This window comes from Manduca sexta, chromosome 12 (genome assembly GCF_014839805.1).
Source record: "Manduca sexta isolate Smith_Timp_Sample1 chromosome 12, JHU_Msex_v1.0, whole genome shotgun sequence".
Classification (NCBI taxonomy): domain Eukaryota; kingdom Metazoa; phylum Arthropoda; class Insecta; order Lepidoptera; family Sphingidae; genus Manduca; species Manduca sexta.
In genome coordinates, this window is record NC_051126.1 from 4,463,004 (window position 1) to 4,477,186 (window position 14,183).

A 14,183-nucleotide genomic window follows, 5' to 3' on the forward strand; every position below is an offset into this window, starting at 1 on the left:
CACCTCTAGCGGAATAAATTCGCAGTTTTATTTTATGTTTGGTATTGTGCTTGAAACTGATACGAGATGGCACCACTTGAAAGAACATGTGTCAAACTCAATGGTGACAGCAGATACGTCAAAAAAATTGCAAGTTGAAGAAATGTCAAATCTTCCATCAAAATATTTTTTTTGAAGTGGGTGAAAAGGATATCGTGAATTGTTTACGTATGAAAAACGCGTAAAATTTCAATCACACTTCATATAATGTAATGCAGAAGTGAATTTGACTACAAATAATTGGTACTACGTTTGGCAAAATGAGTAAGCATATGTATTCTACTGCGAACCTTACTGATAAAGAATTGAAGGAGCAAGGCAATAGATTATTTAGCTTACGGCGATATGAAGATGCTATGAACTTTTACACTAAAGCAATTGTGAGTATATTACCAAAATAGCTCTGCGTCATGTATTCTTATAAATACAAATATTTTGCAATTCCTCGACCTAGTTTGTGTTAAATAGCTAAACTGCATGCAGATATTCAGAAAACCACAATAGCGTAAACAAAGTCAATTTAGATGTAATCATGTCATCGTATTTAATGTCCCGTTTTTCGATGTCTTGTAGTAAAAACTTTTTCTCGACTATGATAATCGGAAACATTCCATCCGTATTTTAGACAGAGATAAAACCTTTTTTATTGATAAACGTATAATCTTCTAATAATGAGTTCAATTCCAAAGTTGATGACCTTGGTCAGTCACAGTTTTTTAATTGACTGAGAGGTTGTATTATATTTTTTATAATAAAAGAACTAATTCTATAGCCAAATGGGTAAAAGGATATTGTTATCTTTTAAATGCACTAAACGATTATATTATGATTATCTGAAATCATAGTGTCCCACCTGCTTGATTGTAGTATGTAACTAATAGAATTATATTAGAATATGTAGAGAAAAATATTTTCTCAATACATTGGCATGAAAAACCATGATAGTTAGTAAGCAACGGGAGAAGTCTGAGAACTATATTGTAATACATTTGATATTACAACTCAAAATTAGATGGGTACTTGGTTTTGCTCATGGCTCTGCTTGTGTTAACAAGTTTTTCAGTATAAAAGTCTCACTATATATTCTACCGAGTTAAAATGTATTGTATGCCCTTCTTAGGGTCACAAAAGATACCAAAATTAATTGAAATTGATTTAGTGAATCAGCCATAAAAGTGTATCGGACAGACATTTGAATTTAGAACATGGGTTTAATATCACAAAAACGCAATCAAGTTACTATACTAACAAAATTTGTGCTTAAATTTATGGTGTTAGTTTTTTAAAAGTAAAAGCACTAATATTATTACATTTAATAATAGAATAGCCTGGATCATTGAATATGTATATAAATTTTTACAAAATATTCATATTTGCTGTATCGAATCATGAACAAAAATTTCATAAATTCCTGTTACTGCTGACAAATTATTTTATCTACTCCATTTTCCTTTATCCATGTAATGGTAATACCATTAGTTTATAACATAGCATATTATTTATTATTTTTAGATAAAGAACCCATCAGTTGCAACATATTTCACAAACCGAGCATTATGCCACCTGAAAATGAAGAGATGGGAGGCAACATGCCAGGACTGCAGACGGGCGCTTGACATAGACACCAATCAAGTTAAAGGCCATTTCTTTCTTGGACAGGCGTTAGTTGAGCTTGAATGTTACGATGAAGCCATAAAACATTTGCACAGAGGTAATGAACTATTTTAAGACATCCCAAAAGTTTTGCTAATAATATTAAAGAATTATGGTAATTAAGTTTATTATATTGTCTAGAGTGACTAATATGTGTTACTATTATGTACTTTATTAATCCTTAAATTAGCTTAAACTTCGTTGTGTTCTTGAAAATGTTTCTGTTATTGTTTATAGCTTGATGTGATGCCCAAATCGAGCTAGTTTCATTACAATAAATATTCGACATAAGATTTAAATTATTAAAACTCATTATCTTCACTAGTAGTATTTACTACCTGTAGCACTCTGGAATTGTTCAAACAGCCTACCGTTTATATTATATATTATTGGATCCTAATCCAATTAATTGATTTTGCTTTAGTGTCAGCAACAGTTATCTGTTGAGACAATAATTTTCTATTATTTTTTTAGCTAATGATCTGGCACGTGAACAGAAGTTGAACTTTGGTGATGACATCGCTGCACAACTGCGTTTGGCTAGGAAAAAGAGATGGAATGTTCAGGAAGAAAAGAGGATCTCACAGGAGATTGAATTGCAAACATATCTCAATAGGTAAATGTTAGTGGTTGCCTTGACCCAGAATTAAAGATATGTGTGCCTTTTTCTACTTTTATTCTTACTAATATACCTGTGAATGTATGTATGTTTGTTAGAAATAAAAGCAGAAACTGCTGTATGGATTTGGGTGAAATTAGGCACACAAATAAATGATATCTTTGATTATTATATAGGCTACTTTTTATTCTGGTAATTTGCTCCTGTAGGAAATATTTGTATTTGTTATCAGATTTTTTAAATAGATGGTCTCGATGGTCACTAATGTCAAACAGATGCTTGGATTCCTGCAGTTATTAAGGAGTTTGTAGCGCGAAAGTTTATTGACGCAGGCGAAACCGCCAGCAACATGTAGTTATGAATAACAAGCTTATTAGGAGAAACTACAATAGTATTATATCTGTCATAAATAGTTGTTCCATTCCTCTATGACTTTTTAATTAGTGTTTCCCCTGTAAGTTGTTAAATCAATAAAAATAATTAATGTGTCAGTTATACTCATACATAAGAGATATATTAATGATTTTTCCTTGCTATGTTTATAGGATTTGGCATGTTTAGTTTCGTTCTCTATAATTAAAATTTTTATGAATCTTTCCAGGTTAATTAGTGAGGATATGCAACGTAGAATAGAGGCGCTGAAATTAGAAAACAGTAATGAGGAGGAAATTATTGCGAAATCTTCAAAGATCGAAGAGGAGTGTGTAAGTCTCATTTATTTAATGTTCAAAAGTTGAGTGTTAAAACTGTAGAAATATGGACAATGGATTTATTACTTTCTCATACATAAATGAGTAGGAGTAAAATTAATTGGGTTGTATCGATAAGAGTTTTAAAGTGGTAATTCGCTAAATGGCATTGGACCAAATGGCAAGGTCACATATGAAAAAAAAGAATATCGTTTATAACAACTAACGGATATAACGTCGAGAATTGATGGTCTGACGATATAACTGGTTCACTTATGATTTGTCGCTCCACTGCTATGTAGGGCAATATGACTCATTGCTATAAAACATTGGGTAAAACGACTTCGCTGTTGTGTAGTTTCACCTAATGTGGTTTCATCTTTACTTACTGAAAAATTTAAGCAGTGTTATGTCACTTTGATTCTTAAATTATTCGACACGAGGAAGGAAATGATATGTCATTACTTACATTAAACACAAAATTACTTAATACTCAAGACGATAAACACAAATGAATGGAATACTCATGGTGTAAAGTGGGTGCAACTGGTTGCATTTCTGTCTAGCCCTTCTAGGGTAGAGGGCGTGAGTGTGTGTGTGGTGAAAATTATATAAAGTATGCTTAAAATACAAACTTTTCAATGCATTTTTGAATCTTAATTAAGAACTATTTAAATTCTTGTTGCAGAATAACTACAGTAGTGAACTAAATAACTTATTTTCTAAAATGGACGAGAGAAGAAGGGTAAGTAAATACAACTTACAAGGTGTTGGGACTCTGCAGTGAGACATATCATCTGCATTATAAAGGTTATTCTCGCGTACCCAAGGCCACTCGGCATCAATGGCAGTTACATTTTCTGGAACTAGACTAAAGTCTAATATTATTACTTGGGAAGTCCTATAGCTGAAGCATAAAATTATTATTTAAATTTGATAACATTGAGGCCTATGACATTTGATGTTAATGTAACTTTGTATTTTTTATACCTTATTTATTTTGCTGCTGGGTGGTTACTTTAGTTTGGCCCCTAGGCGATTTAATTGATTGTCTTTACTATATTCTGTTTTAAGTTACATTAGTAGTAATTAATTATTTTTTTATTTGTTATTACAGAAACGCGATGTACCGGATTATTTGTGTGGCAAGATAAGTTTTGAGATTTTGAACGAGCCAGTGATTACACCGAGCGGTATTACATATGAAAAGAAGGACATTGAAGAACACTTAGAGGTGGGTAGTAAATTTATTTAATGATACACTATACTGCCAAAGGGTCCATATTATTCCTGTTGACCTTCCTTTCGTAATTAATGGAAAACCATTATCATTAGAACGATTTACACACCTCATTTATGCATATTAGTACCTATATGTTGCGTTGGGTTACCCTTCGGAAAACGCCCTGCGTCATTGATATATTATGATATATAAATAACTTAGCATTGTCAACTGGGAAGAATAGGGCAGCTATTATGGTCAAATTGATTAAAATTATGTCGACCCATTTGTATAATAATTACAAGAGTAGTTCTAGCCTCATTTAAATTATTTTTATTAATTACTAGCTTTTGCCTGCAGTTCCCACCGCGTATAAAACTTTTTTCGGGATTCAAAGTAGCCTATGGCACTTAGGAATAATATAGATTCCTATTAGTGGAAGAATTTTTAAAATCGGTTCAGTAGTTTCAGAGATTAGCAAACACACAAAAAAACTCAGAAACTTTTCTTTTATATTTGTATAGAAAATAGAATCTTTATTAATAGCGATAAATTGTATTTTTGTTCACAGCGCGTGGGTCATTTTGACCCGGTCACCAGAGTGAAGTTGACTGCAGATCAGCTCATACCCAACTTCACGATGAAGGAAGTTGTGGACGCGTTCCTCCAGGAGAACGAATGGGCGCTCGACTACTAATTACGTCTCAAAGTGCTCATTAGTGCCATTGCGAAAATGTCACTTCTCTTTGGTGAATAATAAAGTTCCAAATACGCCACGATAGATGTCGCTTTTTTCAATTCGTAGTAATTTTGTGCCCTCTGTCCAGGATTTGGTGTAAGGTTCTAGTAATAGATCAACTGTCTTTTAAATTCCAATTCATGTTATTGCGTCCAGTAGAATTTAAATACGGTTTTCTCAATGTATTGTTGTGTGAAAACATGTGTATTGATATTATAAATGTGTAGCCATCTTCTTATTCTGTGCACTAAGTATTCATCCTTGAAGTTATCCATGAATGTATGAAAAGTGACATTTTCGCTTTGGCAGTATTTATTAATCGATATGTAACGTGATCCAGAAATAAATGTTTTTATCATTGGCCCAAGTCCGTGTGGTTTTATTCTGTAATTATCTGGATCGCGTCTATGTGGAGTTATTATGCTTTATTTAAAAAAAAAACTTATTTTTTTATTTAAGTTTAATCATGTAGAGTTGCGTACATAATTTCAGTTGTTGATGAAAAAATATGCCTGCATAAAGAGCATTTATATAGTTTGATAATTTGGAATGATTAATTTCTATTTGGGGCTGTTATGCACTTTTTAAGCATTGCTGTGAAAGGAGAGGCAGATTAAAGTAAATATAATAGATTATTTGAACACTACAAACTAAATATTAAGGTTGTGTTTAGACGTTCAAGAAGAAAAAGACCACGTCAGCACCTCATTATCTTAAGCGTAGGAATAGACAAGAAAAACAATGGAGTCCGATATTGTATTATTTTCCTAACTTTGTTAAGCGACTTTTGGTAGGCAAAGGCGACTTTAGCTAGGTTTTTTAAGACGCTAAGAGACTAATTTGCTTATTATTATTAAAGACGTTTAACAAATAGGTGCTCGGACATTTTGACCCATAGACAAATGCTCAAGTGATCCCCCTCTAAAGCCTGTAAATAAAAAAAATACAACGTTAGTTTTTGTTAAGAATAAAACACACTTTTATGCTTCGGCATACGTAACCCACGTCACGAAGAATAAATATTCGACATATTAATTTAATAAATGTTTTTTTTAGATCACCACGTCAAACTTTACACTTTTAACTAAAGTTATAAGTTATTGTTCTGAGATATCGGACCAGTAATATTTAATAGCACAATTTCATAAATACCATTTGGAAGTATGTTTTAAATCTCGTAAAATTGGCACGTTGTTAATAATTACGTTTGTGAGGAAAAAAAAAGTTTAAGACTATCCAGTGATTGTCTTAGTTGTTTTTTTACCCACCCTTTGAGCGATACTGCTGTGAAGCGTAAGTTTTATCTCGATTTTTGAAAAACATGCTAATTTGGCAAAATGGATACAAATTTAAGAAATGCATTTTTTTTTTATTTTGTTGTTAACAATGAATGTGAAAATGTATGTTCAAAAGCTTATGTGTAAAACATAAATGTAAGAAAAATGATGGCGCCTTCACAGTCGCTCATTGCGGCTTATTGCAAGAAATCTGACTTCAAGATCCAAGAAGTTTGAAACAAAATTCCATTATCCATAGACGATAACTGGCAACTGGGAATACAAATGTGGAATGGTATTGTTTTTTTCTCTTTATAAAGCACGGTAAAACGACCCTCTTGTATTTGATGGTGCGCGGAGTCGGTTCCAGATATAATGCTAACTGACAAAGGTCAAACCTGGCCAGTCGACACAATTATGCCGTCGTGTTTGAAACCGGATATACTCCGGTTACTGGAAGACGACACACTTACTATGGTGTTACTATGGTGGGTTTTACACCTTGTGTACACAAGTTGGGATTCGAGTATTTTATTACTATCATAATAACCATCAGCTGAACATTCATCCATGACATATACATACTGAAAAAAAAGCTCTAACCGGCCCCCTATCCCATTGCGATGTAAGGTCAGCACAACAAATATGTTGCAGAAAAAAAAAACGTTTTTTTACGAACAACGTTTTAGGAGATCAAGTCCCAAGCAAATCAATTTTAGATTTTTTTATAAGATTTTAACACAGCATATTTATTTTGCCTTTCCTAATCTCGTTTTTATATTAAAGTACTTACAATAATTCTCTCCGTCTTGTCATTTTCTATTATACTGTGCTGTTCAGTTTATTTATTTATATCTTCTAACCATAAATCAATGGATATTTATGACACTAATTATGGAACTTTAAACTTCAATAACATTTTATTTTTTAACTTTAAGTAACACATGTTTATAATAACATGAATATTTTATTTATCTTATCTTGTGTGTATTCATAACAAAATACCAAGGTAGTATTTAGCTACCACTAAAGAAGTTTTATTCACGGTATTGAAAAATAGAAATTAAATTCATTAAAAATATATTTGAGTTTCTGGTAATTGAGAGGCTTTTGGTAGAGGCTTAATAGGCTGAATACATTCATGTTTTACCAAGAATAGAACTTCATGTAACTTTATTTCTATATCGTTATGGTAAGAAATGTATTATTCACTGAAACTGGTATTAATAAAGTAAATATAAAGTAGAAAGAGTTTGCATTTACTTATTTCATAGTTGAATACTTCTAAAATCTAGATCAAGAGGTATATTAAGTTTCCTCAGGAACTGCAGATGCAGTTTTAAATTTTAATTCAGATGACAGCTGAGGTTTTGGTAAGAAGGCTGGTATATTAATTTTTCACATGAATTATTTACAATAAGAATCGGAATCATGATTTTGTAGAGTTGTAGAATTAGCCCTAAACAAACCACCAGATGGGCATTAGTAGTTAATTAGTTCGTGCCTAATTACTACCTCGTACCTATAATATATTCTTTCATTTATCTATTTTCCAATCGCATTTTCCTCAGCGTACGGTTTGACTCCGCAAATTTCTACTTAATACATACGAAAAATAACTATTTTGCACCCATAAAGATAACTTAAGTCAACATTTCAGTTTGAAAGCCATCCATGCCACAGCAATTAACATGTTAAACACATCAATCTCGGAAGTTAATCAAAACTCAAAGCCCGAATCACGTCGGAGACAACACTTTGAGAATGCGACGTCGCGTCGGCGTAATCAAACTTGTTAGCTGGGCAGCCTGCATTCTGTGGCTTGACATTTACCTTCTATATAATTGATTTGCTTTGAACTCTTTAAAGTTCGGGTGTAGATTACTTAAAGTAAATTAATATGATATAGTGGTTTTCAGGTAAACCATTATGATGACTTCTTAGTTCTTATGTTTACGCGAATGTTAGACATTGAAATAAAACTATTTTAACGCGGTTTTTGTATTATATTTTTTCCCTGACGTTTCAAAGTCCGCCCCGTGGCCACGAAAGCTGCATAGTCTACGAAACATCGGGAGAAAATTAGAATATAAAAACCGTGATAAAATCCGCAGAATAGTTTTATTTCATAATTATTTAAGACGCACTATTTTTTATCATCTTTACGCGATTGACGAGGGTCCAGGATAAAATTGTCTTTGAGTTCAAATATTCTGACTGGAGTATTACAATTTCTTATAAAATTTTAACGAATAATAATAGTGAAAACATAAAAAAAATATGTGCATATATATTATTGTTTATCAATTGAAATATTTTTTTTATTAACCCAAATTATTATTCTATTCACTAGACGCTCTTTTTCTCCTTTCCTTATATCAAACCAAACCTTGGCTGACGAAAAGATTTCGCCTAGAGTGATAAAAGCGCCAATTTGAATTTTATGTTTTTTCCTATCTCATTTTGTGCCATATATTTATAGTCGTGTGCAAAAAAGAGTGAATGAATAAATATAATTTAAACTGCTATATATAACTAGTTGTGAGTTTTCGCATATATGTATAATTAAGTGCCATGTAGAGCGTTTTAATTTTAATTCTTGAGTAATGTTGCAACTCCTTACAGGCAAACATGGCGTAAACAGTAGTGAAGTGTCCATATAGCCCAAATCCTACTGGCTTCCCTTTTGTAATTTATGTAAAATCTGATTATCATTATTCTATTTTATGTTAAAATTAATTACACAACATATTACATACATAGGTATTACTCTTAAACCTAGCATACATATTACTAATCGAAAAGGCCGCCACGGACCATTATCACTATCATTAGAATGTTTTCCAGACAAAATTTATACTTATTCTTAGAACCAAAGAAGAAGTTAGAAGTTGTGTCGGGTTCTCTTTCGGAAAATTTTGTCCTTCGCCACTAGCGTTTAGGTGTGGATTTACTCGTTGGTACAAAAAGGGATCTCAGCATTCGTTACTACTGGAGGCATTGCAAAAATATGTACCAGGTGCGTAGTACCAGTCTATAAGATAACTACATTACTCGTTTACTTTCCACCTGTCAAAAATTATGAATATAGTCTGTATTCCGTGCTACTTAAGGCATACGGTATAAAATATTGTAAATTATATGCATTGTTGAATAGCAAGCTCATAGTTCCGTCTGGAAATCTTTGGGAGAGGCCTATGTTAAGTAGTGGACTTTGTGTGGCTGATCATCATCATCATCGTCATCATCATCTCACAGTAGATAAACATTATTCATATTTCACTGGCTCACTAATAGAAGGTTATATTAATATTTTTTTTGTCGGAAAAATGAGAATTAAAATGTTCATGGTGGTTAAAAAAATACAAATTTAAAATCTTTCGGGGTTATTGGAAGTTTTTACTCAAAAATACATAGAATTATGATAAATAAATTCAATTAGTGCACAAAATCTAACATAGAAATTTGTATTAGTGAGCCAGCGATTTAGGATAAAGGCAGTTGTACTACAATTTCAAACCCGACATCCACTAAAGCCCCCAATGAGCGGCAATGTCAACAAAAAATTGGCACTGTGGGTTTCATACGATAATACAATTGCTGTGTACATTACTAGAACTGTTGCGCCTGGCGACCATCCAAACGCGGTTTACTGATATCATTCAATTATATATTACAGTGCAGTTTGCCGGAGCCCAGTATTGGACACATTTCAATTGAACGGCTTAATAAATCATTATTAGATACTCTAGATGATTGGATGAGTTTGCCAGTTAAAATTTTGCGTAATATGTTGATTGTTTATGAGGATATTTTGACGTTTTCTGATTCGCGGCAACACTCATGCAGATATATTAGACAAAGTTTGGTAAAAGTAAAACTGCTCCTATAGTAGCCATGGCAATTATTTTGTCATTTATTTAAATAACTGTCTTAAATACAATATCATCAGCCGCAGGATGTCCACTGCTGAACATAGGTCTCACGCAAAGATTTCCAGATCGATCTATTGGATACATAGTACATACTAGAATCTATACTAATATATAAATCTGAAGAGTTTGTTAGTATGTTTGGACGCGTTGATCTCATAAATAGCTAAACCGATTTTGATTTTGTTTCACTAATATTACTCTTGAATGCTACAGGTAACTTTTTCACGCGGGCGGAGTAGCAGGCAAAACCTAGTTAATAAATATAAATTAAAAAATAATTGCCAGTACTCTAAGAAGTCATGTACTTAGGTGCTCGATATTAATTTGCGTTGTATAACGGTATCTATTATATAAAAAAAATGATTTTAGTTCCTTGAAATTGACCCTAATGTGGGCTCGTAAAATCATTCAGATGACAACACACTCCTTTCAAGGTCAAGGTCATTTCTGTAGGCACCAACCTATACATTTTCTTATATGTAATTTTAAGGTTATTACATTAAAACTATATAAAATATAATAATATTAATACATTTTAATAATATCGACAAGTATACGTAATACAGTACGCAAACATTAGTACCACCTCTACTGCTTAATAGAGTTCAAATCAGAAATAATTCCAACTAATAACGTCAAAGAATAGGCTAATATAGGTTTTTTAAACGTTATATTACGTAGTGTAGGACGCCCTCCAGCTAGGTGGAGTGACGATCTGCGAAAGGTCGCTGGTAAGAACTGGATGCAACAGGCCGAAGACAGGGTAAAATGGCGCAAATTGGAGGAGGCCTATGTCCAGCAGTGGACAAAGGTATACGCTGATGATGATGATGAAACGTAATATTTACCTCTTCAAACACGAATATGATCACGTAATGTAAAGAAATTTAAAATTACTAAAAAATAAATAAAAAAAATAAATAAAATACTTTATTTATCACGTAGGCGAACAAAGTTGCACTTATGATACGTCAAAACAAAGAATAAAAATAATAATTATTTCTAAACAACTATTAAAATTACTTATATAACTATGGACATTTTAAATTAGGGATAAAGTTTATACTAAAGACAAGGTACAAACCGAAGTAACCAGCTCGGGCTGGCAAGTAGGGGGAAATAGAAGGGTAACGCGTCGCGATCCTCACCGGCGAGGACATGAGCCCTAACCTAGCTAACCTACCAGCCTTTCACTAGCTAAACAATAAATACAGTCAATAAACGCTCTCTTTCGTAATTCATTACTACCAGTTTCCCCTCCAAACCTACAATGTTATTACAATTCTTCTTAAATCTTATAGTGGTAGATAGTCAATACTTACCGTTTCATACCGCCTGCATTATAAAAGTTAAAACATATTGCCGTATCCATACCTGAAATATGTGAACACGTTAGTCAAATATATTGAAATATTTGCTATGTGCCAAAGCTGCTGCACCGATTAATCCAAGCCGTTATTCCTGGTTTATTGCATATAGGATTAACGCGGCGCGACTGTATTTTTAGCAGTTAAAATCTAAACTCTACGTGATAAATGTACGATAATGATTTTTATAAATATACTAGATTTTGCTCGCGGCTTAGTTCGCCTGAAAAAGCTTTCCCGGCAGTCCTTGTTAAATACGTCGCCACGGACTTATACTTCATAAATCAGATAAAAAGAAATATTTCCCGCGGAAGCATATAATCAGGATGAAAGTAGCCTAGTCAAACCATCTAAAGGTTACTACTGCTTTTATTTCTAACATACATATGAATATATTTAGGGACATTCGCGTTTGTAATATCTATATATATATATATATATATTGTCCAAAACGATTAAAAAAATAAATGAATCCTAGCCAGTCCTGCATGAAAATGAAAAGCACTTATATCTTACTTGTTTGTAATATATATATATATATATATATATATATATATATATATATATATATATATATATATATATATTACAAACAAGTAAGATATAAGATAGTTGTAATATATATATATATATATATATATATATATATATATATATATATATATATATATATATATATATATATATATATATATATATATATTACAAACAAGTAAGATATAAGATAGTGCTTTTCATTTTCATGCAGGACTGGCTAGGATTCATTTATTTTTTGAAACTGCGTTAAGACTTAAATATAACATTACACTCACATACTGTCACACATTCACACATATCAACACTTTAGAATAATATTTTTTTAGGATATTAAAATAGCTACATATACGTATATGAAATTAAAACTAATGTCTATCATACAGGCATAGTCTAGTGTGGATATCACCTTTAAAGATATGTACTTAACCTATAATTGGGATAAATAAATACTACGATTACTATGCTGAGAAAAATAAACGTTAGATTTGGAGAGCTTATACCTTTAACTCAGTACTGAGATAATATAACTAGCACCTTGGCGTGACAAAGATATGAAGTGGCACTACTATGAAGTGGCAAAGTAGTGAAAAATCACATCGAATTCTATAAAATCACAAATTTCAACTCAAACACTTTCCGGGTTACCTTTGTGAGCAATAATTACGATTATTGTAAGCTTACAATACTATTATTATATATTAGAGGTTTCATTACCCTTATTGTCCAAAACGATCCAAAAGTGGAAATTAATGCGATGAACAATATTTTAAAAATAGAACAAGAAAATATTTAATACAATGGAAAAATAAGCAACATCGTGGGTGTTTCGTAGAACGTGCTGTGTGGTTGAAGTGTTAAGCAGAATAAATTCTTTTCTTAAAACCAGCGAGACCTCAAACCCACGCTTACATCGGAACTTTTGTATCATCGGCCGTGGCCTATATTTTACCATATTGTACTTTTATATAAAGTGGCTTTATATTTAAAAGAAGGCTGTAACTATGTATTACATTTCACTGCAAATATTAAAGTTTTATTATTTAAAAAATACGTTTACAACGAATAGAATAAAACTTGAAATTGTTTAAAAATAATTTTAATAATAAATTATATCATCACGTTTAGGATATATTATAACTCTGTAAAAAAATGTTCAAAATGTAATTAACAATGTCGTGAACAACTCATTTTAATCGTTTTAATTAGCTACGAGTTTGCTACGCTGCTACGGCGTAGCATATAATACGGTTGTGTTGATTGTACGGTAAACTTTTAATCGGAGTTGTACAAAGTTAATTTTATCTTTAAAAATGGCTTATAATTTGATGTGGTTATAATTCCGTGATCATACATAATATATGACATGTAAAAGCAATATTATGAAGATTTCATAACTCAGTGCTGTCAGTAATGTAAACCGAAAAATCAAATATTTATTTTTACTATCATTTCTTTTTCCTGCTGTTTATTAAAAACTTTTTTGGCTCGGCCGACATCTCTCGCAGTTGCATACCAGCTGAATGTACTCGCAGAGTGTAGTTCCTGGATTGGTGGAGATGTGTGAGGTCTATAGGATTGTCCTGTATCACGCAGGCGCCTTGGGTCGCCCCGCTCTCCGTCACCGCCCTTTCACTACAGGACGTGGGCTTGATTATGGTGCGATGTGAATGGTACTTCAGAGAAATTGTATAATGCATTGCCAAAGGTTCCTTAGCTTTAGTGGGGTGATTGAAAAAATAACATCCATTTGAATCTTATTTAAAATTTGCAAACACATGGTTTTTGGGTATTGAAAATATAGTTACTTACTGATAAATGACACAATTAAATTACACTTCCTGATGTGAACGAAAATAATCTAAAAAATATATTCACGTCGATAACAAGATTATTTTAAATAATAATAGCTAAATTTATATCCTAAAAGCACTTGTATTAATAAGCGCTTTAGTAAACAATACTGCACTACATTTACAGACTGTAAAGGATTTCGGAATTCGTTAAATGTCGCACATAGCGCTGCTGTAGTTCCAGGCTCCCGCGGTGTCCCGGCGCGCTGCGCAGAGTAGGTCAGGGCGGAACGGCGGAGGCACATCGGAGGAGCGG

General features: G+C 32.3%; 1 protein-coding gene across 1 annotated transcript; it reads left to right on the forward strand.

Moving 5' to 3' along the window:
• The first annotated feature begins 109 nt into the window (after positions 1-109).
• On the forward strand, positions 110-5,329 carry LOC115452132 (E3 ubiquitin-protein ligase CHIP). The gene is made up of 7 exons (XM_030180589.2): positions 110-419; positions 1,552-1,750; positions 2,167-2,308; positions 2,913-3,015; positions 3,689-3,745; positions 4,118-4,234; positions 4,794-5,329. Exons 1-7 carry the CDS (start codon positions 300-302, stop codon positions 4,917-4,919), a joined length of 864 nt encoding a protein of 287 aa, XP_030036449.1. The 5' UTR covers positions 110-299; the 3' UTR covers positions 4,920-5,329.
• Positions 5,330-14,183: the final 8,854 nt, after the last annotated feature.

Coding starts and splice junctions, on each gene's coding strand:
- LOC115452132 (XM_030180589.2), top strand. CDS start 300: ATGAGTAAGCATATGTATTCTACTGCGAACCTTACTGATAAAGAATTG. Junction 3,016..3,688: donor CAAAGATCGAAGAGGAGTGT/GTAAGTCTCATT, acceptor TTCTTGTTGCAG/AATAACTACAGTAGTGAACT. Junction 3,746..4,117: donor AAATGGACGAGAGAAGAAGG/GTAAGTAAATAC, acceptor TTGTTATTACAG/AAACGCGATGTACCGGATTA.